The 27954-nt window shown below is 35.6% G+C and overlaps 1 protein-coding gene across 2 annotated transcripts in view; it reads left to right on the top strand.

The window, feature by feature from the left end:
• VPS13B (vacuolar protein sorting 13 homolog B) overlaps positions 1-27954 on the top strand; it is an 820834-nt gene that overhangs the window by 86615 nt on the left and 706265 nt on the right. The window contains exons 7-13 of one of the 2 annotated variants that reach the window (XM_030304021.2): positions 1820-1994; positions 10630-10898; positions 15884-15979; positions 16695-16818; positions 17307-17445; positions 18379-18466; positions 26253-26446. In XM_030304021.2, the coding sequence (XP_030159881.1) occupies positions 26392-26446 (55 nt within the window). In that variant the 5' untranslated portion in view covers positions 1820-1994; positions 10630-10898; positions 15884-15979; ... (2 more) ...; positions 18379-18466; positions 26253-26391. Of the gene's footprint in view, positions 1-1819; positions 1995-10629; positions 10899-15883; positions 15980-16694; positions 16819-17306; positions 17446-18378; positions 18467-26252; positions 26447-27954 lie in introns of those variants that run through there. The other variant, XM_032591891.1, reaches the window with a different exon arrangement.

Raw genomic sequence — 27954 nt, 5'->3', positions numbered from 1 at the left:
CAGCAGGGCAGGAGCAGAGAGAGAGGTAGACACAGAATCGGAAGCAGGCTCCAGGCTCTGAGCTGTCAGCACAGAGCCCAGTGCGGGGCTCGAACTCATGAACCAGGAGATCACGACCTGAGCTGAAGTTGGCCGCTTAACTGACTGAGCCACCTAGGTGCCCGAAGAAAATAGATTTTAATTAACGTTCGTCACTGGAGTTAGATTTTTAAAAATCTGTCCACTGGCCATTTGTTCTTTGAAAAATCCATTCAGGTGCTCTGGCCATTTTTCTTTCCTTTTTTTTTTTTTTTTTTTTTTTTTTTTTTAGACGTTTGTTTATTTTTGAGACAGAGAGAGACAGAGCATGAACAGGGGAGGGTCAGAGAGAGAGGAAGACACAGAATCTGAAGCAGGCTCCAGGTTCGGAGCTGTCAGCACAGAGCCTGACGTAGGGCTCGAACTCACAGACCGCGAGATCATGACCTGAGCCGAAGTTGGCCGCTTAACTGCCTGAGCCAACCAGGCACCCCTGGCCATTTTTCTATTAGTGATTAGTCTTACTGATTTAAAAGATATTTAGATCTATTGTATATAAAATATATAAAATACTGTATATATAAAGCATTCACTAAAGCATATGCAACATCTTATATATTTTAAAGGTATATTAGGTCTGTGTAATTTCATATATATATTATATATAAATATGAATATAAAGGATTGATTCTTTGTTACTGATTCTGCTAAGATGGCTTATCTCTGGTGCTATTGGTGCCATACAATAGTTTAGAAGGATGTGTTAGAGAAATTTCAAGCTTGGCAGGCCTGTACTGCATACTCTACCCTCCTGCTCCTAAGCCTTTTCTTACCTCTTCTTGGTCTGTTTGGTGTATGATTTTCAAGTCCATTTTAAGAAACCTGTACTCATACTTAAAAATAGTATTTTACAACTTTCTTCCTTTTCAAATACAATTTTTTGTGCCTTTAAACCCAAAATATGATTACTAATACTTTTTCATGTTTTATAGACCCTCAAATACCAGTTAGTCAAAATTAACCTTCCAAGAGACTTTATGGCTTAATTGGTTTTATTCCATGTTTATAAAACAGGGAACCATTACACTGAGACTATGTTTATATTCCATTAATATCTTTCTATAAGAATAACTTTGATTGCTATATATTCTATTTGTTAGTAATTAATCTTGTTTATTTCTTATAATTCATGTTATACATTTTATGTCCTATTTAAATCTCTTAAAATTTGTCTGGAAAAACTCTTCTGAGCATGTATGACACTTAGTTTTCCATTGGCAAAATTTTATTATGTTTTTACTTCCATATTGTAATGTTAGTAATATTCCCCCTTAACAGAAGTTTTTAGGATGTGTATGTATTCTTTTGGTTAATAGAACTGGAAAGGGTGATTAAGGTTTTACTAAAGTGACATCATGAAACTTTTCCTGTTGATGTGACAGAAATCTCTGTGATTTTGTATTCTTCATATTGTAGAGTTGATATTTTGGTTCCTTAACTTTATTTCTGGAAAAATTATTTGAAAGTCTAGAGTGACCACATCTTTTCATAACCATTTCTATTTGTATTTATATAGTTTGGCTTAATACAGTTTTTACCTAAATTTTAGTGGTCATTACAGCAAAATTTGTTTTAATTTCTAAGATTTTAGAGTAAACTGTTTTAGCTTACATGTTGGAAATGTTTGGGACATTACTTTTTTCTTATGGTATTCTATTTTAGAACTTTTAACATTTATGTGTATTAATTACTTCCTTTGAACATGCTTTTTTGTTGATGTGTTTGTTTTTTTCAAATATAGATTCATACTTTAGTAGAGAGTTTGAAACTTTCCATCACAGATCAACAGCTGCCTATGTTTATCCGTATAATGCAACTTGGAATTGCTCTTTACTACGGGGAAATAGGCAATTTTAAAGATGGAGAAACAGAAGATCCTACCTGTCACAGTAAAGATATGTTAGGAAACATTACAGGTAAATCTAACAAACTTTCTTTTGAACTATTGTTCGCATAGTGTTTTCACCATTATGAAACTTAAAAAAATAAAACATACTGAGTTGTGCAGTGTTCTAACATGATGAAATGATTTTATTTTGGTTGTTTGACACTACTTTGATTTTGTTTTTGTTTTTTGTTTGTTTTTTTTTTTTTTTTTACATACTGCATATTACTGTGATTTTCTTTTTTTAAATGCTAACAAGTAACTTTAATATTTCTAATAGGTATAAATGTTCAGAATGTATGTTATACAAAAAGTTAAGGTAGCACAATGCGTTGACATTTTCTAGTAAATTAGGGTATTGGTAATTTTTTGCAAAGGCTTACCAAGAGTTATAACAGAATTAGATATACTTAATTATAATATGTAAATCTGTTTAACAACTACAGTTATACTTAATTGATTCATTGGAAGGTTCCTAGCTAATTAATTGGAACCTTATTAATGGAGTATATATTTCATTGAAGGATACTAGTGGGTTAACTTCAGTTATTTAGTTCAATGTACTTTTACTGAAGCCTACTGAGTGTACTGAATATTGGTCATCTGGGAAAACACAGAGATAAAAAGGTGCGTTCTCTTCCCTTAAAATCTTAAGGTACAGTGGAGCAGACAGACATACGAATAGTTAGTTTAGTATGGTGTGGGAGAATGATAGAATGTTTAATTCAATAGAAGTATGAATGATCTGAAGAAAACAGATGTTGAAAAGAATGACCGACTTGGCATTGGGCTTGAGGCTCAGGAAAGATTTGGAGAATATGATTAATTGCCATAGTTTGGGCCTTTAGAAAAGGATATTGAAAACTTAGGAACAGGTAACCCAATTAAAAAGTGAGGAAAATACCTGAATAAACATTTATGCACAAAAGGTTTGCAAATGGCCAACAGGCACGTGAAAAGATGCTCACCCTCATTAGTCATGATGGAGAATGCAAGTCAAAAATCACAGTGAGATAACACTTCAAGGTCAATAACATGACGTTAATCAAAAGACACATAATAATAACCAGTGTTGGCAAGATTGTAGGGAAGTTTTATGTTGATTATGGGAATGTAAAATGGAATAGCTGCTTTGGAAAACAATCTAGTTCCTTAAAAACTTGAACATAGAGTTGCCATATGATCCATTGATGTAGGTTTTGTTTATATGCAAAAGAATTGATAATAAATGTCCACATAAAAACTCATATGTGAATTTTAATGGCAGCATTATTCATGATAACCAGAAAGTGAAACATCCTTCATGTCCATCAGCTGATGAATGGATAAACGATTGTGATATATCCATACACTAGACTATTACTCAGTTATACAAAAGAATGAAAAACTGCTACATGCTACAACATGATGAATTTTGAAAATATCATAAGTGAAAGCAACCAGTCAGAAAGGAACACATTGTATGATTCTATTTATATGAAACATCCATAATAGCCAAATCTGTAAAAGCAGAAAGTAGATTAGTAATCAGGGTTTGGAGGAGGAGGGAATGGGGAGTGACTGCTAATGGGTAGAGGTATTCTTTTTGGACTGATGAAAATGTTCTAAAATTAGATCGTGATGATAGTTGCCCAACTTTGTGATTTTACTAAAAACCACTGAATTGTACATTTCCAAAGGCCAAATTTCATAGTATTTAAATTATAGCTTATTAAAAAATATCTGCTTAAAAGCTTAGGGAATAACTTAAAAGCTTAGGGAATAACATGAGTATATGTAGGTATAAATTATACGTTTATTTTACACTGGAGAGTGAATTCCTGTTAGACAATGAACTCCTGAAACAGGAACAGCATCTTATATCTAGAACAAAACCTAGCATCTAGAGGGTGCTCAGTTTTTTTCCAACATGCTATTATGACAAATTTCGAATATATAGAAAAGTTGAAAGAGGATTATACAGTGGACACCCATATATATACTCATTCTTGAGATTCTACACTTAATAGTTTGTTAAATTTGCTTTATCACATAGCTGTTCATCTAACCTTTCTCTTCATCAGTTCAACCAGTGTTTTTGATGCCTTTCAAAGTAACTTAGACATCAGTATACTTCACCCCTAGACTTCAGCATTGTATTGTTAACTAGCATTTATATTTCTTAATGGTTCTTTTAATTTTTTTGAAGGTGTAATTTGCAAAGTGAAATGCATAAATCTTTATTTTTAATGCTTGTTTTGGGAGAGAGAGAGAGAGAGCGCACACGTGAGTGGGGGTGGGGTGTGATGAGGGGCGGGGGACAGAGAATCTGAAGCTGGCTCTGTGCTTGAACTCACTAACTCTGTGATCATGACCTGAGCTGACGTTGGACACTTAACCAACTGAGCCACCCAGGTATGCGAAATGTATAAATCTTAAGTATATTATTCAAGTTTTGTGAAATGTGTACACCTGTGTGATATATAATATCCATTAAGGTAAAGATTATCAGTATCTCTAAAAAGTTTTCTTTTGCTCCTTTATAATCATTTGCACACCCCCCCACTTCCACTCAGGCAAACACTGTTCTGAATTAAAAAAAATTTTTTTGTTAATTCTAGAATTTCATATAAATCATACAGTATAAACTCTTGTGAAAGGATTTCTTTCATTAAGCATAATATCCTTTTTTACTTTTTATTTATTTACTTTTTTACTTAAGGCTTTATTTTTTTGAGAAGTTTTAGGTTCACAGCAAAATCGAAGGGTAGGTAGAGATTTCCCATATACTCTCTGCACTCTAACATGCATAGCCTCCCGCATTATCAACATCCCCTCCAGGTGACACATGGTTCACTCTTTGTATTTTACATTCTATGGATTTTTGCAAATGTGTAATAGCATGTGTCCATCATTATGGTTTCATATATTTTCACTGTCTTGAGGGTACAATATTTTGGGGATTCATCTATGTTGTTGCATATATCAGTAGTTCTTTCCTTTTTATTGCTACATACATTCTATGGATATACCATAGTGTATTTTAGCCATTTTCCTGTTGATGGATATTTGGGCTATTTCCAGTTTTGGTTATTATAAGTAAAGCTGTCCTGGACATTCTTCTACAAGTTTCTTGTAGACATGTGCTATTCTTTGTTTTGTGTAGATATCTAACAGTGGAAGTATATGTTTAGGTTTCTTTCTTTTTTTTTTTTTTTTAAAGAAAGTAATCAGGTTTTTTTTTTTTTTTGTTTTTTTTTTTTCGGAAATGTGTGCCATTTTGCATTCCCATCAGCATTGTATAAGATTTCCAATTGTTCCATATCTTTACCAGCATTTGGTGTTACCAGTCATTTTTTACTTTTTGCCAATGTGATGGATGTGGTTGTGATTTCTCAGTGTGGTTTTAATTTGCATTTCATTGATGAGCAATTATTTTGAAGTTTTTCAAGTAGTTATTGACTATTAATATATTTACCTTTTTGAAGAGTATGTTAGATATTGGCTTATTGTTAACTCTTTTGGGTTTTGTTACTGATTTGTGATTTATTTTATATATTCTGAATTCAAATCCTTTGTCACATATATATTTTGGGAATATTTTTTGCCAGCCTGTGACTTGGCTAATTCATTTTTAATAGGTGTCTCTTGGGGCACCCGGGTGGCTCAGTCGGTTGAGCTTCCGACTTTGGCTCAGGTCATGATCTCATGGCCTGTGACTTGAGCCCCACCTTGGGCTCTGTGCTGACAGCTCAGAGCCTGGAGCCTGCTTCTGATTCTGTGTCTCCCTCTCTTTCTGACCCTCCCCCGTTCATGCTCTGTCTCTCTCTGTCTCAAAAATAAACATTAAAACAAAATTTTAAATAGGTGTCTCTTGAGCAGAGTATTTTTTCGTTTTAAGAATTTTTTTTGGATGATAATTTATTTTTGACAGAGCAAGAGTGGAGGAGGGGCTGGGGGCGGGGGGTGGGTCACAGAGAATCCGAAGCAGGTTTTTTCACTGTCAACCCAGAGCCTGATGCAGGTCTTGAAACTCAGATCATAACCTGAGCCAAAGGCAACTGAGCCACCAGGTGTGCCTTGAGCAGAGAGTTTTAAATTTTGATTAAATGTAAATTTCATATTTTCCTTTTCAACTGTTCTGTCATCAAGAGGTGACTAGGTTTTTCTTCTGTGTTAATAAAGGGAGAAAGCAACTTTAGTATTTGCTTGCAGAGTAGTAGAAATTAGTTTTCTCTTCTGTGTAAAGCAGGGATTATTTTATTGTGGGTGCTGTGGATTCCTCGGATACTCTGGTAAGCCTATGAACTTCTTCTCAGAAGGTTTTAAGCATCTTGATTTTGATATGCCATGGTATCCTTTCTACATGTTACATTATGGTTTTTAGGTCTGTGGGTTTATAGTTTTCATATATACTTAGAAAAATTGTGGGCATTATTTCTTTAAAAAAATTTTTTTTAAATGTTTATTTATTTTTGAGAGAAAGAGAGAGAGTGCAAGAAGGGGAGGGGCAGAGAGAGAGGGAGACACAGAATCTGAAGCAGGCTCCAGGCTCTCGGCTGTCAGTGTAGAGCCCGATGTGGAGCTCAAACTCAGGAACCGTGAGATCATGACCTGAGCTGAAGTCTGACGCTTAACTGACTGAGCCACCCAGGCGCCCCCATTATTTCTTGAAATATGTTTTTCAGTTCTCCTCTTTCTTCTGGAGACAGTAATTACATGTCTATTAGGCTGCCTGAAGTTCAGCAGAGTTCTCTGATGGTCTGTTCATTTTTGTTCATTTACCTTTTATTTTGATTCATTATTGAGAGTTTCTATTTCTGTTCTAGTTCACTAATCTTGTGTATCTAATCTGCTATTAATCACATCTAACTTATATTTTATCTCAGATACTGCATTTTTCATCTCTAGAAGTTGTTTGGATTGTTAAAACCTTTCATATTTCTCCTTGTTTATGCTTTCTTAAATGTCTTTTTATTTATATAGCCATTTTAATGTCCGTGTTTACTAACGCTATGAACTGTATCATACCTAGGTCTTTTTCTAATGACTGACTTTTCCCCCCTCATCTGTGTTGTTTTTTCTTACATCTTTGCATGCCTGTTAATTTTTAAATAAAAAACTTAAAAAAAATTTTTACTTATTTAATTTGAGAGAGAGAGAGCACGTGCGCAAACGAGCATGAGCAAGGGAAGGGCAGAGAGAACGGGAGAGAATCCCAATCTCCATACTCACTCATGAACCGTGAAGTCATGACCTGAGCAGAAATCAAGAGTTGGACACTTAACCGACTGAACCACCCAGGTGCCCCATGTGCCTGATAATTATTAATTGGATGCCAGACATTGTAAATTTTATCTTGTTGGGTGCTGGATATATTTGTATTCTAGCAAAAAGTGAAGTTCCTTGGAAATAATTTAATTCACTTGGCTTGCTTTAAATGTTTTTTGTTTTGTTTTGTTTTTGGTTTAAATGTTTTTTAGTTGAGATCAGAACCGCCATTAGCTTGGGGCCAGTTTTGTCCCACTACTGCCACAATTTGCCTTTTGAGTCATTTCTTGATGTTTTTTTCTTTCTTTCTTCCTGCTGAGAACACAAACTATTCCCAATTTTGCATTCAGTCTTGAGGATTATTTTCTTCGTTTTTTTCTTGTGGTTCTTTTCATGGCCTCAGTAGTTCTTGCATGAACTGATTAATACTTAGCTGAAGACTGGAGTTGGACCCTCTGCAGGTATGAAGAGCTCGCTTGCTCACTCACTCTCTCTGAACAGGTCTTTCTTGTTTGGTACTCTGCCCTGCAAACTCGAGCCACCTTAAGTCTCCCTGGACTCACTACTCTGTCTTCTCATCCGAGGAGACTGCCGAGTTCTTGGATTTCCTCTTTCTTATCCCTGGTTTAGAAACTCTGTCGAGGTGGTATGGTGGCACAAACATACACCTCATTTTTCTTGTTTCCCATGTCTCAGGACTCACTGGCTAAACTGCCTGATACCTAGTTTTGAAAAATACTATTTCCTATGTTTTATCTTTTTTGTTTTTTAATATGTGCTTCTATGTTAATACATTAATGACAATTAGAAGGAAGTCTAATAACTATCATAGTTTCCAAGGAGTAATGTGTGTAAATGGTATTTTGAGATAACTTCACAACTGTTACTTGATATATCTGATTTTTGTAGGGTTTACAATTGATGGCGATGCAGTTGTGATTTGTTACTTGTATTAATAATTAAACTCGCAACTGTGATTTGTTACTTTCATAATTAAACATGCTATATTTTAAATACTTAATATATTTTTTTCGTTGAAATTCATGAAGTTCCTGAATTCTATCAAAAGGCCCAGATTAAGATGCACTGTTCTGGGGGCAGTCGGTTATGCATCTGGCTATTGATTTTGGCTCAGGTCATGATCTCACGGTTCGTTAGATTGAGCCCCCCGCATTGGTCTCCACACTGACAGCACGGAGCCTGCTTCTGATTCCCTCTCTCCCTTCCTCTGCCCTTCCCCCACTCACTTTCTCCCTCTTTCTCTCAAAATAAATAAATATGAAAAGAAAAAGATGCACTATTCTGAGGGAAGAGAGTATTTTAGGAAATTCTAACCAGAGATTAGGGAGATGCCTTTTTCATTTCAGGGCTCTAATTCATTCTTTTTGCAAAACAGCAAAGATTTGAAACTTCAGAACCATCTTTCATCAAAATCCCTCTTAATTTTTAATTAATATTAAGTATAAATTATAGTGGCTATTTTTCAGAGCTCTGTTAGTGATGTTTCTTTTGTTTCACAAGATCAAGCAGTGGATACTTCCTCTGTTTTAATGGTTTAGATAACACAGGTTGGGAGTTGACTCAACCTGGTCATTGCTAACTGGGTTGAGGTGACCTGACTTGTTTTATAAGTGAGATGATATTCATTGATGATGACCAATTTGAGATCTTACCAGGGGCAGTTAATAACAGGCTTTATTCCTCAATAGAAACTGATAAAATATTTATGGTTAAGCAGCAAGATTATACAAAATATTTTCTGGATTGTACCTTTTATAATTTAAGTAAAATGGCTGTGGTACTGGATTTTAGATTCTTTAGTTACTACTTTAGTAAGTCTTTTCCTTCTCAGATGAATGAAGATAAATGGCCATGTTTCATAACCAGTAAGTATAATATGTTCCAAGAGTCTCCTGTCATAAGGATTAAAAAAGTTATGAAGTTATTCTAGCTAGAAAACTGACTAGAAATTCAGATTCAGTGGATCTATATGAAGATGGTATTTATTGGAGTGGTGTTTTATAGATTTCTCACTGGACAGTAAATATGCTTGAATTATGCCATTTTGTAAAAAGTGATTTTTTTCCCCTAAATTGCATGATGATATGTGTTTTTTGTTTGTATTGTTAGGGTAACGTTGAGGGACTGGGATGGAGTTTGTCTTGATGAAAGTGGCATAATGGAGTGTTTGGAATTAAAAAAAAAATTTTTTAATGTTTGTTTATTTTTGAGAGAGAGACAGAATGTGAGTGGGGGAGGGGCAGAGAGAGCAGGAGACACAGAATCCAAAGCGGGCTCCAGGCTCGGATCTGTCAGCACAGAGCCCAATGCAGGCCTTAAACCCACCAACTGTGAGATCATGACCTGAGCCAAAGTCGGATGCTTAACTGACTGAGCCACCCAGGCAAGCTTGGAGTGGTTGGGATTTAAATTCTTTGTCAATTTCTAACTACATGAAAGTTCTTTGCTATAATTTTTTCATATGTAGAATAAGAAAGATAATTTATGTTACCCACTAATAATCACCAACGCTATCATTTTTTTTAATATCATAAGAATAATTCTATTATAGGGACACCTGGGTGGCTGAGTTGGTTAACCATCCAACTATTGATCTCAGCTTAGGTCTTGATCTCAGGGTCATGAGTTCAAGATCTGCATGAAGCCTACTTAAAAAAAAATAAAGAATAATTATAATACTTTGCTCTTAGAGATAATTGTTTTTTTGGGGGGGAGTTTGCATTAATTTTTTTTTCTTTTAGAGAGCATGAGCGGGGGAGGGGGCAAAGAAAAGGGAGGGAAGGAGGAAGGGGGGGAGAGAGAGAGAGAAGGAGAAAGAATCCTAAGCAGACTTTATCCTCAGTGCAGAGCCTGATGAGGGGCTTGATCCCATGCCCCAGGGATCATGACCTGAGCTGAAATCAAGAGTTGGGCCCTCAACCAACTGAGCCACTCAGGTGCCCTGGGGTGGGGGATGCATTTTGCCTAGGAGTGCTTGACATTTTTTTTATTGGGTGCATCAGAAAATAAAGAACTTTTCTTAGATATTTCTGATACTACGTTTCTGAGAAAACTCAGTTTCTTAGCACCTTATTTTTGGAAGGTAGTTAATGGAATGCTAAAGAATGAATTTATTCTTTGTATTTATCAGGTCATTTAAAATTATGTTATAAACTACTCCCCATATAACATTAATTGTGGACTCTGTAAGGGGATTAATGTAGTACAACATATAGAAACTTGAAAGTAATAATGCTAAATTACTGGCTTCAAATAATAATAGCCAGTGTATAATTTGTTCATACTTTATATTTCAAAACAAGGATATGGAAGAAATATTTTTATAGAATTTGTATTCCTAATTTCCCTTTTAGTCAAATCCTCTTGATTTATTTAAAATGACTTTATTTTGCTAGGTGTTGAAGATGAAACAAGAATAGATATGCAGTATCCTGCTCAGTACAAAGGCCAAGAGCTGTATTCACAGCAAGAGGATGAGCAGCCACAGGGATGGGTATCTTGGGCCTGGTCATTTGTGCCTGCAATTGTGAGTTATGATGATAATGAGGAAGACTTCCTTGGGAATGATCCTACATCAGCCATGCATCAGCAAAAAGCACAGACTTTGAAGGATCCTATTGTGTCTATAGGATTTTATTGCACAAAGGCAACTGTAACTTTCAAAGTAGGTTTCCTTTTTCTTGCTGTTTGTATTTCTTTCATCTTTAATGCATAAATTTTGATTTCTGGAAAGGATCTAGTTGAAAGTTTGTTTTACACTTAGTTAGATGTAAGATCGTCTAGCAATCCTTACTTCATAAAATTATTTCCTCTCTAGAGTTCAGATTAGAAGTTTGGTCTGGGTATATAAATTTCAGCAGATTTTGTTAAGACTAGAATCAGTGTAGATATAAAAAAGGAAAGGTTCTAGGGCCAAACTCTGGGGCACTGTGGTGTTAAGTATTTGGAAAGAAGAGGCAGAAATAGTGTGGGAAACTGAAAATAAGTTAGGCAGAAAACCAAGAGTGTCTGTCTGGAAGCTGAGTGCCATAAATGTTTTAAAGTTGACAGAGTAGGTCATTTGTGAGAATGGATCATTAGATTTGGCATTGTGGGAATTGTTGGTGCTCTTGAATAGAGCAGTGATTTGATACTGGCAGAATCTTAGTTGGAGCTGGCTGAAAGCAAATGGGAACACTGGTGGGAATGTAAAATGGTATAGTTGCTGTGGAAAATAGTTTGGTGGTTCCTCAAAAAGTTAAACATAGAGTTATATGACTCAGAAATTCCATTCCTAGGTATATACTCAAAACTGTACTCAAACAAATAGACGTACATGAATGTTCATGAAAACATTATTCACAATGGGCAAAAGGTTGAACCAACCTGACGTCCCTGGCTCACTTGGTTGGGATAGCATGCGGCTCTTGAGTTTGGAGTTGTGGGTTTGAGCCCGACATTGGGTATAGAGATTACTTAAAATAAAACAAAAATCCTAGAAAAATAGTTGAAACAACCCAAATGTTTATCAGTGAGTGAAAGAATAATAGCCTTTTCAGAAGATTGTGGATATTCTATTTTGGGAGTATACTAAACTCAGCAAGTGGTAGTTTTTAAAAAAGGCTACTTTAAAAAGGTATCTCCAGCTCTTGGAAATTGCCTGGTATATATTCAACAAGTAAATAAATTTATCCATCCTACGTATCTCCTCGTCTGCTTTCCATCTTCCAAAATTTTGGGATTCTTTTTTAGATTATACTTCTTCAGTTTTATTTGTCTTTGTTGGTTTATTGTGGAGGCATTTTTCTGAAGGAGGTAAACACCTGTGTTCAACCCGTGACGTTGTATTCCAGGTAACTTGTTAGATACTGGAAGTGTAGCACAGAAAAAAAAATCAAGTTTTTGCTTCATGGTGTTTTTAATTTGACTTGTTTAACTACTGAAGTATCTTGCTATACAATTTATAACTACAACAGATGGTAGATAAAAATATTTAATTTTTTTAATTAAAAAATTTTTTTTTAATGTTTTTTTTTAAAAATTTATTTTTGAGAGAGAGAGAGAGAAAGAGAAAGTATGAGTGGGGTAAGGGCAGAGAGAGAGGGAGACACAGAATCCGAAGCAGGCTCCAGGCTCTGAGCTGTCAGCACAGAGCCCAACATGGGGCTCAAACTTGTGAACTGAGAGATCATGACCTGAGCCGAAGTCGGACGCTCAACTGACTGAACCATCCAGGCGCCCCTAGATAAAAATATTTTAAAGTAAACAGTCTTTAAAGACTTTTCTAATTAAAAGCATTAAGTTTTTTCTAATATGACAAACCCTGAAAAATGTAGAAAGTGAGTTTTAACAAAATTTGAGCTTAATTGGTTTAAAAGATTTTTTTTTTTTTGGTAATAAAATTTGGGGCAAAAATGGTAAAATAGCTGTGCTATTTTGACATCATTTTTTTCTGGATTCTAGGGAACACATTTTTTTTTTTATTAATTTCACAATTAAAATTCATTGATACAGCTTTGAAAGGGACTATGCATCAGTCTGTAAAATTAAAATAAAACAATAAAACCTTTAAAATATATAATAAAAAAGCCACTGTTGCCAGCAATTATTACATATATTGTCAATTTTATTTTTTTACTTTAGTAAAATTTTTTTATTATGATCATCTCTGCGTTTAACAGATGTTTTTGGCAACAACTGTAATTGCATTATTTGTAAGTATAAATATTCAAGCTTAAGTTCTAAAAGATACATAAACATATCTTAGTAACAGCAGCATGAATGAACTATTTAGAGAACTTACATTATACTTACAGTTTTTAGTGGTATAATTGTTTTTTGAGTATAGTTGACACACAATGTTACATTAGTTTGAGGTGTACAATGAAATGATTCCACATCTCTCTACACATCTGTATACATTATGGTATGCTCACCATAAGTCTAGCTACCAAATATCACCATGCAATGCTATTACGGTATCATTGACTATATTCCCTATGGTGTGCTTTTTATATTCCCTTGACTTACTCGTTCCGTAACCAGAACCCTGCATATTTCAATCTCCTTCATCCATTTTGCTCATCGCCTCCCCCCGCCAAGCCCCTCCCCTCTGACAACTGTCAGTTTGTTATCTATATTTATGGTCTGATTCTTCTTATTGTTTGTTCATGTGTCTTGGTTTAAAATAATTTTTTTAATGTTTATTTATTTTTGAGGGAGATACAGAGCAGCATGAGCAGGGGAGAGGCAGAGAGAGAGAGGGAGACACAGAATCCGAAACAGGCTCTGAACTGTCAGCATACAGTCCGACCTGGGGCTTGAACTCATGAACTGTGAGGTCATGACCTGAGCCCAAGTCAGGTGCTTAGCCAACTGAGCCACCCAGGTGCCCCATTTGTTTTCGTTTTTAAATTCCACATATTTGTGAAAGCATATGTATATTGCCAGTTTTAGATGATAAAAAAGTTACTTTTAATCTAAGTTTGTGAGGGAAGTTAGGGATTGCTAGCAAAAGTTCTATCTTTTCTGGTGAGTTTTGTTTATTTACTTTTAAATTTGAAATTATTCTGGTATATTTCTCTTCATTGATAGGAAGAATTGTATTAAACTGAGTCAGAATAGTTTGTATTTATATACAAAACTATAGACTTTTGGGGCAGTACTTGTCATTAGTTAATACATTAAAAATTTTTTTTGAACATTTATGTCTCTAAGGTTTCTCTAAGGGAAATCCGTTGATATTTAGGAGGAAAACATTAGAGTTCATTGTTCAGCTTGGACTTAAAGAATGTATGGAATTAATTTGTGGTTCATATTTTGGTCAGAAAATAAGGTCGTGTTTCTACATTAGCATTCTGAACAGTTGATATGAATCCAACAAAAATCCTGCCAAATTAAATGTAGCGTTTTAAAAATCACGTTGAAAATCGTTCTTGTAATGTTTGAGTCCTTTTAATCAATTAATTGCTTTTTCTCTACAATAATTGTAGACAGCTGAAGGGTGATCAAGTTTAAAATACTGACTTTACTTGAGTATTTCATAGAATTGTACTTTAAAATAACGACATTGTGTATACTAGTTCTAGAAGCATCTAAGAAATAAGGGCTCATATGTAATAAACTCTTTGCTATTAAGAAATGAGAATAAGTAGTTGATTTTAAGTATAAAGAAATTATCATGCTTAAAATAACTTTTTGGTTTGGTAAGTTCTATTTGACCAAAGTTAAATATTGTTTTTGTAACTTATTTTTTTAATGTTTGTTTTTGAGAGAGAGAGAGAGCAAGCAAGTGCGTGCATGAGCTTGAGCCAGGTAGGGGCAGAGAGAGAGGGAGACACAGAATCTGAAGCAGGCTCCAGGCTGAGCCTGTCAGCACAGAGCCCGTCGCGGGGCTCAAACTCATAAACTGCGAGATGATGACCTGAACTGAAGTTGGGCGCTTAACTGAGGCGCGCCCCTGTTTGAAAAATCCATCCACTGCATAGGAGTTTAAGGAAGGGTCTCATTAGCAAACATGGCAGGATACCTTTAAAAAAATAAAAACTTTAGGGGCACCTGGGTGGCTCAGTCAGTTAAGCGTCCGACTTCAGCTCAGGTCATGGTCTTGGTTTGTGAGTTCAAGCCCCGCGTTTGGCTCTGTGCTGACAGCTCAGAGCCTGGCGCCTGCTTCAGATTCTGTGTCTCCCTCTCTCTCTGCCCCTTCCTCGCACATGTTATGTCTCTGTTTCTCAAAAATAAGTAAACATTAAAAAAAATTTAAAAAACCCCTTTATTTTAGAACAGTTTTATATTTACAGAAAACTTGCAAAATACAGAGAGTTCACATATACTCATTACTCAGTTTCCCTATTAACATCTTAGGCTATCATAGTACATTTGTCAAAACTAGGAAGCCAACACTGGGGCATTACTGTTAAATTCCAGACTTTAATCACATTTTATAAAGTTGTTTTCTGTAACATGATCCAAACCAGGATACTATACTGCATCCAGAAAAGTACCTTTGGAAGATAATTTATCTCGTTTTTGGATACATACAAGTAATGTGTTGTAAGCTTCAGGGGTGCAAGAGTTGTTGTTTTGGCAGCATCTTGAGTAGTACTTGTTATCCAGCTGTCACCCATTAAGTGTTTGCATCACTGAATGAGTCTGAGACATTCTATGAGACACATACGTTGAAAGTAAACACCCACGAACCTACTTGCCTCACAGAATTAGAATAAGTTTTGTTGAATCTCTTTGTGTCTGTTCATAATTTTCTTTTTGATGGAAACTTTGGGAGAAATTTTGTAAATGATTGAACTAAACCTGGTTGAATGTATATTGAATTGAGGCTAAAATACATAAAATTTTGCGCAGAATGTATGAGTAGTTATATAACTATGGGACTTATACACAGCTTTACCTTTTCAAGCAATATTGTTAAAACAAAGAAGTTAAATAAAATAAGATGGCATTAAATTCTCTATGTGAGTTTAGACTCGCATTTTCAACCTTTATACCATGGATAATCTGTCACAGCTGTTTTTGTTGCACCTGTTTTCCTGCTTAATAATTAAATTTCCTGAATCTTAAAATTGGCCCTGTTTCCATCAATTCATCATAATAATGACAGTTTATTGCTTTCCTAATACTAATTTTACTTAATATTCTTACATTGTTTCTTAGCTCACTGAAATGCAAGCTGAGAGTAGTTATTATAGCCCTCAGAAAGTTAAATCTAAAGAAGTATTGTGTTGGGAACAAGAAGGAACTACAGTTGAGGTAATCTTTCAACATTGAACATATATTTTTAAAACTTTTTGAATGGCCTTTAATGTTTAATAAATGCAAGCTTTTATCATAAGTGGTATGTTTAAAGTACATTTATGGTTTTATAATTCTATTTTAGTCATCAGTAGTATTGGTTGAAATACTTAACAAAGATTTTATTGTAATATGGAATGTTAATTTATCCTTTCATTTTCTTCATTTAACTTGTGTGATCTCATATATATGTGTATATTAATGTTCGTAAGATGCCAGTCATTGAGGATACAAAGATTTGAGGATACAGAGACAAGTAAGATATTTCTTTTTTTTTTTTTTTTTTTTTAATTTTTTTTTCAACATTTATTTATTTTTGGGACAGAGAGAGACAGAGCATGAACAGGGGAGGGGCAGAGAGAGAGGGAGACACAGAATCGGAAACAGGCTCCAGGCTCTGAGCCATCAGCCCAGAGCCCGACGCGGGGCTCGAACTCACGGACCGCAAGATCGTGACCTGGCTGAAGTCGGACGCTTAACCGACTGCGCCACCCAGGCGCCCCATGATATTTCTTAATTTAATAGGGTTATGATCTGAGGAGAATAAATTTGCAAAGGCCATAATCCTAAAGAAGTTGTTTCTCCTAATTTAGAAGTTTTACAAGAAAAGCCTATATATAACATTTTTATGAAATTCAAATTCTTGGTTCTAATGTTTCCTTCTCTCTTATAGGCCCTTATGGATGGGAGAGCCTTTTTTTGATTGCCAGATTGGTTTTGTTGGTTGCAGAGCCATGTGCCTTAAAGGAATTATGGGTGTGTAAAGATTTTGAAGAGATATGAATAGAAGTGAAACTGTAAGTCAAATTCTCCCTTTCCTCCCTCCTCCTCCTCCTCCTCCTCCTCCTCCTCTTCTTTTTGTATAGAAGACAGGGATAATGAAGTGCTTATTGAAGTGTTTAACCATACCAAAAAACCTGTTAGACTACGTATATCTTTGGCTTAAGAGAGGAACTTTACTGTTTTCCCCTATAAGAAATTATAGAGCTCAGGGGAATTTAGAAAGTTGGTAGCACTTAACACCTGGACAATAGTTCCAAATACTTTTCAATCCATAAATGTTTCTTCTTCTTGTTTTATGGCAGCCACTTGGAGGTTCCTTTTGGTTTTGTTAAAATGTCTTTGCCAATATAGGCAGTGAAAAATGGGGACAACGTTCCTTGTCTTTTTATAGGACTTCAAGTTGTAGTGACTACTAAATGGGTATTATAAAACCAAAGGTTTTATTTTCTTTAGCAGTCAATGATTTTTCCTCCCTGTTAAGAATTTTTGTATTTATTTTCAGGAAGCCTGGTTTCTTCATTTGTGGTGAAAATTTGAGTATGAAAGGTTTGACATACCTCACAAACTCATTGTTTGATTACCGAAGTCCAGAAAATAATGGTACTCGTGCAGAATTCATCTTGGATGCAGCCCATCATAAGGTTAGAGAATATATAGTTGAGCCAGTTTCTAGGCTCTGTTAGGGCAGATGGCTTTGTGCGAATAGTTGGGATTGCCATTTTCTTCTCAAGTAATATATTCTAAATGCTGGTTGTTCATTGAAACATTTAGAGTATTTTTGTCCAGTTTCTACATCTAGAGAAGTTTAAAGAGTGCACAAAGATCTCTACTTATATATAGTATGTAGCCAGTTAGTTGGTTTATCCATTCTCTAAAGTTAAGATAGTCATGGAGGAAACTTGTAGCGTTGTCTTCTAATTTTAGTTCCTCTGTGTAGGGGATAAATGGGAAGAGATGAAGAATTTCACGTTTTACTGTGTATGTATCTTAGTGTTATTTGAATTTTTCATATAAAATCCGTGTACTTCTATGGAATAAATTTAAACATTCAAAAAAAGGTTACCAGAAGGTTAATATAATAGAATAAATAAAATATATTTTAACTCTTTTTGCTATGTTTACTTTTATAAAGAATTTAATTTTAATCTGCATACTTACATACATTATACATATTTTAGTATATCTTTATAGTATTTAAGTTTCATTTAAGTGTACTGGATTATTTAAGGATTAAATATATTTGAGGGTATATATATTATTAGACAGTTTTGTGATGTTGTTAAAGGTCAAGGGTATACTATCCTATTCCATTACAGGTGTTCATTAACCAGACATTGATAAAGTGTTCAAAATGTCTAGTAGAATTATGGATGTCCTTTTGTGTGGTCTGTTGTAGAGTTAACATTACCTTTCTTAGAAGTGAATCCTTTGGCTAGCCTCTGTTGTTTTGGTAATTCTTTGACTTGATACACATTCTGTGTAAGGATGTGTGTCTGATTCTTGACCTATTAGGTTTTAAACTCAAAAGTCTCTTCTATACAATGTGTGTTCTATTTGCTTTTCTTTGTTGGCAGGAGACATACACTGAGATAGCTGGAATGCAAAGGTTTGGGGCTTTTTACATGGATTACCTGTATACAATGGAGAACATCAGTGGCAAAGGTACTAGTTTCTTTCCTTACATTTGCTTTTCTTGACCAAGGGAAACAAAAGACTCTTCAGAATCAGTTGGTCCTTGACTGGTTGTCATCTATTACATCATTTTATCTTCTGTTACTTTGGGGAATGGTTAATTTTTTTTTTTTAATTTTTTTTTTTTTTCAACGTTTATTATTTTCGGGACAGAGGAGAGACAGAGCATGAACAGGGGAGGGGCAGAGAGAGAGGGAGGACACAGAATCGGAAACAGGCTCCAGGCTCTGAGCCATCAGCCCAGAGCCCGACGCGGGGCCTCGAACTCGCGGACCGCGAGGATCGTGACCTGGCTGAAGTCGGACCTTAACCGACTGCGCCACCCAGCGCCCCTGGAATGGTTTAATTTTAATATCATGTTAGCATTTGCTTAGACCCTATTAGATTTTTTTTTTTTTAATTTTTTTTTTTTCAACGTTTATGTATTTTTGGGACAGAGAGAGACAGAGCGTGAACGGGGGAGGGGCAGAGAGAGAGGGAGACACAGAATCGGAAACAGGCTCCAGGCTCTGAGCCATCAGCCCAGAGCCCGACGCGGGGCTCGAACTCGCGGACCGCGAGATCGTGACCCTGGCTGAAGTCGGACGCTTAACCGACTGCGCCACCCAGGCGCCCCAAGATTTTTAATTCTTTCTTATATATAACCAACTAATTTTATATAACCAACTAGATTTAGTTCTATTATGTACCAAGTATTAAAATTTTGATACATCAAATTTCATATTATATTAAGTTGTCCGAAAGCATAAACATTTCCTTTTAGGTATTAAATACATTTTGAAGGTTATGTAGATCTTGTTATTTAAAAAACTGTTATTTCAAGCAGAGTAGTGGAAATAAATGCTTCTGGAGACTATGGATACATAGTATTTTATTATATGTTTTATTTTATTAGCAAATGATGTTTTTAAAAGTTTAACTGATATTTTATGTGCATGTCAATATACTATATTGTGCTTATTCTATTTCATATTGAAAGCTTAGCGAAAATATGTTTATTTTTTTGTTAATTTTTTATATGTTAATAATTGATTTCTGTATGTTAGGTGATGAGTTAGATATGGTGAATGCTAAGAAGACCAAAGCATTTCTCAAGAAACCAATAGGTGGTGTTTATGAACTTAAATGATTATAGTATACAGCACGTTAAGAACAGTAGTATAAATGGAGAGCTAAGAGAGGTCTGGGTCAGAAAGTGACTATTTTATGGTTGGGTTTAAGACTTCACAGAGAAGTTGATCTGAAGGATCTTGAAGTTTTGTTAGATGGTAACATAAGGAAAGAGCAGTAATTTTCTGCTTCCTCTTTTTGTAAGGGATTTCTAAATGTTGTTCTCATCGATAAACCTTGGATTTACTTTTTTCCCTAAACTCTTTCTTGAAGTTATTTTATTCTTTTCCGTGGATCCAAGTACCTTCTATATGTTCATGCACATATTTGTAATTTTAGTTTAAACTTCTTTCAGTTTAGAATTAAATATCCAATGCATACATGACATTTTTACTTCTTTATGTGTCTCACAAATACTTCAAAAGTGAATACGTTCAAATGGAATTATTAAAATCCCTATGACCACCTACTGCTTCTCTTTTAGTTTCAATCTTGGAACATTGTTCTGTCTTCTGGTACCTCAAGCCAGAAACCTAGGGATCCTCACGACACACTCCTCCTTTCCTAGCATCCAGTTCATCAACACATTTTGTCAACATTCATCTACAAAAATCTATCTTCATTTACTTCTTGTAAACTCCACTGTTACCATCCATTATGCTGTTTTCTTTAGATTTTAATCGCTTTTTTACTGGCTTCCTGCTGCTCACTGTTTCAGATTGATTTAATTCTGTGCATAAACCTTCACTCACTGCCTTTGCATTGCTTATTTAAAGATAAATTTATATTGTGTATCTGATTTTGATCTCAGAGGTAGGATAGCCACTAAGGGAGATAGAAACAAGAAAGGATTTTTGTAGGAAAAAGGGTTTTTTTCTTTTAATGTTTTATTTATTTTTGAGAGAGCACAAGTTGGGAAGGAGCAGAGAGAGGGGGACAGAGGACCTGCAGCGGGCTCTGTGCAGACAAGTGCAAGCCCCACGTGGGGCTTGAACTCAGGAACTGTGAGATCATGACCTGAGCCAAAGTCGGATGCCCAATCGACTGAGCCACCAGGTGCTTTGGCAAAGATGTGTTTTGAGTTACCTGTGGACATTGAAGCTAGATGTTCAATAGCCAATTGTGTATAGAAAGGGCAACTCAGAAGTCTGTGTTCTAAGAACTTTATAAATTGCTATAGTGTTGGATTTACCAAATGTAAAATGGTAGGTTTCTGCTGGCTTAGAATGGAGTCTTATGCATGGTTGTGGATTAGGTATCTTGTTAGGTGGATATCAAGTAGCTGTCCTTCAAGGAAGGAAACTGAGCACTGAAAATTTTATTTGTACATTTACTGTGGAAACAGTTTATATTTGCTACAGTGCTTATATATGTCTGTGTGAGAAACTGGTAGTTTTTTAACTGTTAAACTTTCATATTTCCATTTCCATGAGTAGTATATTACAATGGTTATAAATATCTGAGTCCTTAAGTTTTTAATTTGTTATTTTTGAGAGAGAGAGAAATCAGGAAGGGTTAGAGAGAGAGGGAGACAGAGAGAGGTTTGCCTGGTTTAGCTCTGGAAGGCAGTGGTTTTTTATGAGAATGGCATGCTATTTATACCTAATTAAAACAAAAATTTTTTTAAATTAAAAAAAAATTTTTTTTAAATGTTTATTTTTGAGAGAGACAGAGACAGAATGTGAGTGGGTTAGGGGCAGAGAGAGAGGGAGACACAGAATCCAAAGCAGGCTCCAGGCTCTGAGCTGTCAGCACAGAGCCCACGCAGGGCTTGAACTCACTAGCCGTGAGATCATGACCTGAGCCGAAGTCAGACGCTCAACCGACGAGCCACCCAGGCGCCTCCGAACAAAAATTTTTTAATGTTTATTTTTGAGAGAGAGAGAGAGAGAGAGTGCTAATGGGGGAGAGGCAGAGAGAGAAGGGAGACAATCTGAAACAGGCTCTGTGCTGATAGCGCAGAGCCCAATGTGGGGCTCCAAACTCATGACACCGTGAGATATGACTTGAGCCAAAATCAAGACTTGGTCACTTAACTGCCTGAGCCACTTGGGCGTCCCTTAGTCCTTAACTTTTTAAAAACAAAACTATTAGGTCATAACATACAAACATACATTTATGTACAGAATAGCAAAGAATTATAAAGGAAACCCCTGTGTATTCCCCACACCAAGCCAGGAAGTAGGACAGTGTCTGTATTCAATATGCATTCTGTGTGTTCTTTTTTTTTTTTTTTTTTTTTTTAATCACATTCTCCTCCCTGCCTCAGCAGAGGAAACTGCTGTTGTGAGATTTGTGGTAATTACTTCTTGTTTTTGGTCTCCTACTACACATCTACTTTCTCAGTTATGCAAACAGGGATATTTTTTGATAAAATTTCACTGTTAATTTGTGAATGTCGCATGTACTTGAAAATGTATTCATTTATTCAAATAATTTGTTATTCCTTGCCTGCTTTTAGGTAACTGTGTTTATGTTTGTTTCTCATTGTGGTTTTATATTCATTTATAATACAGTGGTGGTGATGATGGTGATAATAATAGTAATGAATATTTATTAAATGGTTTTAAATGGAAGGTGCTATTTTGAGTGTTTCACATGTATAACTTATTTAGTCCTCATAATAACCCTAAAGGTAGATAACCTTATCTTCATTTTACAAGTGATGAAAACAGCCAGTCCTAGATAAGTTAAGTAACTTGGTCAGATTATACACCTATTCTGTGGGATTTGAACCCAGCCAGTCAGACTGTACAGCCTGCATTCATAACTACTGTGTTCAGATTTCTTCTTTCTTTGATTACTTGAAGCAAGAAATTTGTAGAGTGAACTAAGAAAGTATTTGAATTCTCACAAGAGGTTAATATTAAACAGTTTAAAGAAATATTTTATCTAAAATGCTTGGTTTGGTGTCAGTTGGACATTTATTTGTTTGTATAGTCCAAATTATCAAAAAGTACCCTAAATTTAATCTAAGTATCTAAATACATATTAAACCAATAATTTCACAACGTTTGTAGTTAATTCTGAAATTTTTTTTTTCAACGTTTTTATTTATTTTGGGGACAGAGAGAGACAGGCATGAACGGGGGAGGGGCAGAGAGAGAGGGAGACACAGAATCGGCAACAGGCTCCAGGCTCCGAGCCATCAGCCCAGAGCCTGACGCGGGGCTCGAACTCACGGACCGTGAGATCGTGACCTGGCTGAAGTCGGACAGCTTAACCGACTGCGCCACCCAGGCGCCCCAAGTCTGAAATTTTGAAGCTAGATTTGATTGGTGTGTTTAAAATTCATCACAGTATTCTAATTAATGCAAGAAAACTAGTATGCAGTACAAAAAACTTACATTTATTTTTGTTGTGATAAATGATGTAGCAGTTAGTACTTTACCCCATATGAAATGGCATATAAATAAAATTCAGTTAATAAGTTCCTGTGCTACTGTTTGATATGATAAGCAATCTTCTGACAGTTTTTTGTTATGCTGCCTGAAGCACTCAGTGTTTTGTAAACTAAATTGAAATATTTCTTCATATAACTGTTTGAATATTGTTACTATGACTAGTGCCTTTCTAGTTTTTTTTTTTTTTAACTTAGGAAGTTATTGCACATGTTTTTTTTTTTTTTTTTAATTTTTTTTAAATTTTTTTTTTTTTCAACGTTTTTTTTTATTTTTGGGACAGAGAGAGACAGAGCATGAACGGGGGAGGGGCAGAGAGAGAGGGAGACACAGAATCGGAAACAGGCTCCAGGCTCTGAGCCATCAGCCCAGAGCCCGACGCGGGGCTCGAACTCACGGACCGAGAGATCGTGACCTGGCTGAAGTCGGACGCTTAACCGACTGCGCCACCCAGGCGCCCCAATTATTGCACATATTTTTATGGACCTAAAATAAAAGATAGATGAAAATGTAACCTACAAAAGGAAAATTTTAGAGAACTATAAAATTGAAATACTTCCGTTACTGGATTGAGGGAAAGGATGAGAGAGAGGCATCATGGTTCATTGCCTATTTGAATCTGGATGTCTTGGGACAGTGTTGGTATTAATTGAAAGGAATGCTGGAATAGAAGGATTCTTGATTCCTGCATTATTTTGGGTAGGGATTAATTTTCTAGCTCATAGAGTAGAGCTAAAACAGACTCTTTTTTCCTTAAAGAAAAAAAAGACTCCTAAGGTAGAAGTTACAAGCAAACTTAAATGAGAAGCAGTGGGTGAAGAAAGTAGGTGAATCTCTAGTGAAAGAGGACAATATGTGTACATTGACAGTACAAATGCTTGGTGGAGTTGTTTTGATAGATTGCAGAATAGGAAGAAGAATGGTTTTCTATCAGTAGGTATAAAGTAAATATAGGAAGATAGGGGTAGTGTAGATGCTGTTGCTTCTAGCTGTCCCAGGGAGACTGGTAAATCCTTTCTTTTCATTGGGCTACGTGGATGTTGTGTTGACTCTTAATAAGAGTAGCCAAACATTCAGGGGGCTGGATTGACCCAAACGTATTGAGTGTGGGTTCAGTAAATACCTTGCTGAAAAGATTTAGCAAAAAGCCTGTTGCAGTTTTACATTTCAGACAAGCCACTGGCATCTAAATTTAAACTGCCTTGGAATCAAGTTGTATTACCTGGAAAAAAGATGCTTATGGGCTTCTATTACTTTAGAGACAATTTGATGACTAAAAAAAGGGTCTTCTGATAATATTAAGTTCATTTAGGAAGCCTGATAGCCCTTATGGAACTCAACGCAGAACATTTTCTGTGATTTTGTATATTGTGATTTATAACCAAAAATTTTTTTGTTGTCTTCAAGTTACCCTTCCTAACAGGTTTGCCTGGCTTAGCTCTGGAAGGCAGTGATTCTTTATGTGAATGGCATGTTATTTATTCCTAAAAAAAATTTTTTTTAATGTTTATTTTTGAGAGAAATGTTTAATATTTAACTTTGAGAGTGCTAATGGGGGAGGAGCAGAGAGAGAGACAGAATCTGAAACAGGCTCTGAGCTGTCAGCGCAAAGCCTGATGTGGGGCTTGAATCCATTAATGTGTGAGATCATGATCTTAGCTGAAGTTGGATGTTCAACTGATTGAGCCATCCTGGTGCCCTTCTACCTAATTTCTAATGTGACTCAGTATTATTTGTCTATATGCGTTATATTTTTATTATGTATATTTATATATTATATATGCGTATCATGTATAAGATTAACTTTGTATGTTTTATTTGATTTTAGTTAAGTCTGTGTGTGGTCCACCTTAATATACGAATAATTAATTTTTCTTTTTTGTCTGTGGCACTGAGACTAAAGATTGAACTGAACTCCTTTGTTTAAAATTACAGAAATGTATTCTTGAAAAAGTTATTGGAAGGTGTAGATACAGAACTTTTTTTTTTTTAATTTTTTTTTTTCAACGTTTATTTATTTTTTTGGGACAGAGAGAGACAGAGCATGAACGGGGGAGGGGCGAGAGAGAGGGAAGACACAGAATCGGAAACAGGCTCCAGGCTCTGAGCCATCAGCCCAGAGCCTGACGCGGGGCTCGAACTCATGGACCCGCGAGATCGTGACCTGGCTGAAGTCGGACGCTTAACCGACTGCGCCACCCAGGCGCCCCCAGAACTTTTGTGTTTAATAGGGCCTTTCTAGATTCTAAAGGTATTAGTGCTGGGAAGCCTTACATTCCTATTTTGTTTGAATAAACTAAGAATGGCTTAAGAATTATAAATTACTGGGTGGCTGGTGGTTAAGCGTCTGGCTTGGCTCAGGTCGTGATCTCACGGCTTGTGGGGTTGGAGCCCTGCATCAGGGTCTGTGTCAGCATCACAGCTCAGAGTCTGGAGGCTCCTTTGGATTCTGTATCTCCTTCTCTCTTTGCCCCTCCCCCGCTTGTGCTCTTCTCTCTCTTGCTCTCTCAGAAATAAACATTAAAAAAAATAAAAAAAGATTTATAAATTACCATATGTTGTCACTTATAACAGATGGTTTATGTATTAAAACTGAATCTCTAGTATAAGGAGTGTGCATGTTAAGGAGAAATACTTGTAGGTAGAGCCAAGATTTTTCTTAGAAGATAGCCTCTGGTTCCTCCTCAATATATGGGGAGATAAGGGATTGAAGAACTTGGGTTCTGCACTATGAATCATGGCCATAATAATTTTATTCTGGAAAAAGTTTAAAGCAGGTAGTACCTCTAGTTCACTTCCATGGTCAACTATACAACTCTCACAGTACCTTGTGAACATGTAATTGTAAACAATCTATTTTTCAGTGAAACTTCCAAAAGAGTAAAATGCAACTTCCTCCGCTCATGTTTTCCAGTCAACGTAATAGTATTGTGTATAGAATTATTGGATATTAGCCAGTTCGATTTTAGAGAATAGTTTTCTAAGAATGATTGTTCGAGTTTTATAGCACTTCTTGTAATATTAAATAGATTACAGGGATAGTTTTTATCTGAATCAATTTTTTTTGATGGTAATACTGTCCCATCGGTATGGAGAAAAATATATATGGTCAGTGTTCCATGTATTCAGCCAATGAAGAATTGGGTTTAAGGCATAAGCTATAAGCTAAAAAGATAAGAAAGAGTAATATTTAAATTGGTATATCTGATTGCTTAAAATATGATGTAACATTTGGCTTTTTATAGGTTCTGCAAATCAACAAGAACTTTTCTTCAGGGAAAAGTGAAGATATGGGAGTAGTTCAGGAGAAGTCTACCAAAAGCCTTGTTATAGGTTCCTCTAGACTTTCGTTTGGATAGCAGTGCAGTGCATCGAATTTTGAAAATGATTGTTTGTGCATTGGAACATGAATATGAACCGTACAGTGGACTAAAACCAGGTTGGTTTTTGGCTTAATTTTAAATCTCTGGTAGTTGGTTTGAATGATTTTATAATCCAATTTGTTCTATTTTGGCTAAATTACACTTTTTAGGTAGTTTGCCTATTTGATTTTCATGGATTTAGTTAATTTAAAGAATATACATGTGTGTAGAAGTTATGGGAGAGGTCAAGATTTGAAATTGTAATAAGTACTTTATTTGCCAGTATTGTCAGTATTTCATTGCCACACCTTTTTGGTACTCTTTCCAGTATATATTCCTGAAATATAATTTTCTTCCCTTAATTGGATTCTAAGGAACAGACATGAAGATGGACTCTAAATGTACAAATTTAGCATTTAAGGAGACTGAGGTCTTACTGGTAAAAAAGAATTGCTGTACACCTAATTCTTCTACATGGCATGAAGGTATCATAGTTTCCTAAAATACAGCACTCGAGAGTAGGACATAATAGCATATTAAAGGACCTTTGTGGGGGTTAGACTATGGTTTGAATTCTGACTCCTTCTTACCTTAGGGAATTTAAGGAACATTACTGATTTTTCCATTTCTCTGTCTTTCTAATGAGTTTAATTATTGTGACAGAGATGGTTAAATTGTCTCCCCAATATCCGTTATCCTCTTATTTTATGGTAAAATAAGTTTCTGTGATAGAAATTTTATGATAAAATAAAGATGATATATCCATATATCCCAAGTATAGTCCTATACCTCAAGGTTCTGGCTACCAGGATAGTAGCAGAAGTTTATGTGAGTTTTTGGGCCATGACTTTAAAAGGAAAAATGCAAGCCTGCCTTTTTTCCTTTACCCCTTCCTTCTGGCTGGAAAAAATTAAAATGGCAGGAGCTGGAGCTGCTAGCTTAGACCCTGAGATGAAAGCTGCATTCTGGGATGACGGAACAAGGTGGGATCAACCTAGGTCTTTGGTAGCATGGTATCACTATGTCAACTCTTGGTCCCTTAGACTCAGATTGTTGTGTTAATGAAATAAACTTTTGCTGTTGTTCGAACTTCTTTATTTGACTTTTATCATTGCAATTTACTGTTATTCTAAATGTTGCACTAATAGGACCAACTTTTAAAGTTTAGTGCATGTAATAGCATATAACACAGTGCCTAGTGCATAGTTAAGTGCTTGACATATTTATGCATTCATTTCTTGCACCTTGCTTGAACGCCTACTCCATTACAGGCACTCTTAGAAGTGTTAGGATAATATGTATAGAATGGCTAAAATAAAAAACAGTGATAGTACTGGGAGATGTCAGGGAGAATGTGAAGAAACTGGATCACTCATTCATCCCTGATGGGAATTTATAATATAGAACCACTTCTAAAAACAGTTTGGCAGTTTCTTTTAAAAACTAAACATGCAGCTACCGTATAGCCTAGCAGCTGTACTCTTGGGCATTTATCCCAGAGAAACGAAAACTTAGGTTTGCATAAAAATTAGTACATAATTTGTTTTTCTCATGTAAAAGTCCAAGCTGGTAGGTGCTCTAGTGG

Source organism: Lynx canadensis, chromosome F2 (assembly GCF_007474595.2).
Source record: "Lynx canadensis isolate LIC74 chromosome F2, mLynCan4.pri.v2, whole genome shotgun sequence".
In the NCBI taxonomy this organism is placed as follows: domain Eukaryota; kingdom Metazoa; phylum Chordata; class Mammalia; order Carnivora; family Felidae; genus Lynx; species Lynx canadensis.
The sequence above is the reverse complement of the archived record's forward strand: the minus strand, read 5'-3'. Positions and strand labels throughout refer to the sequence as shown.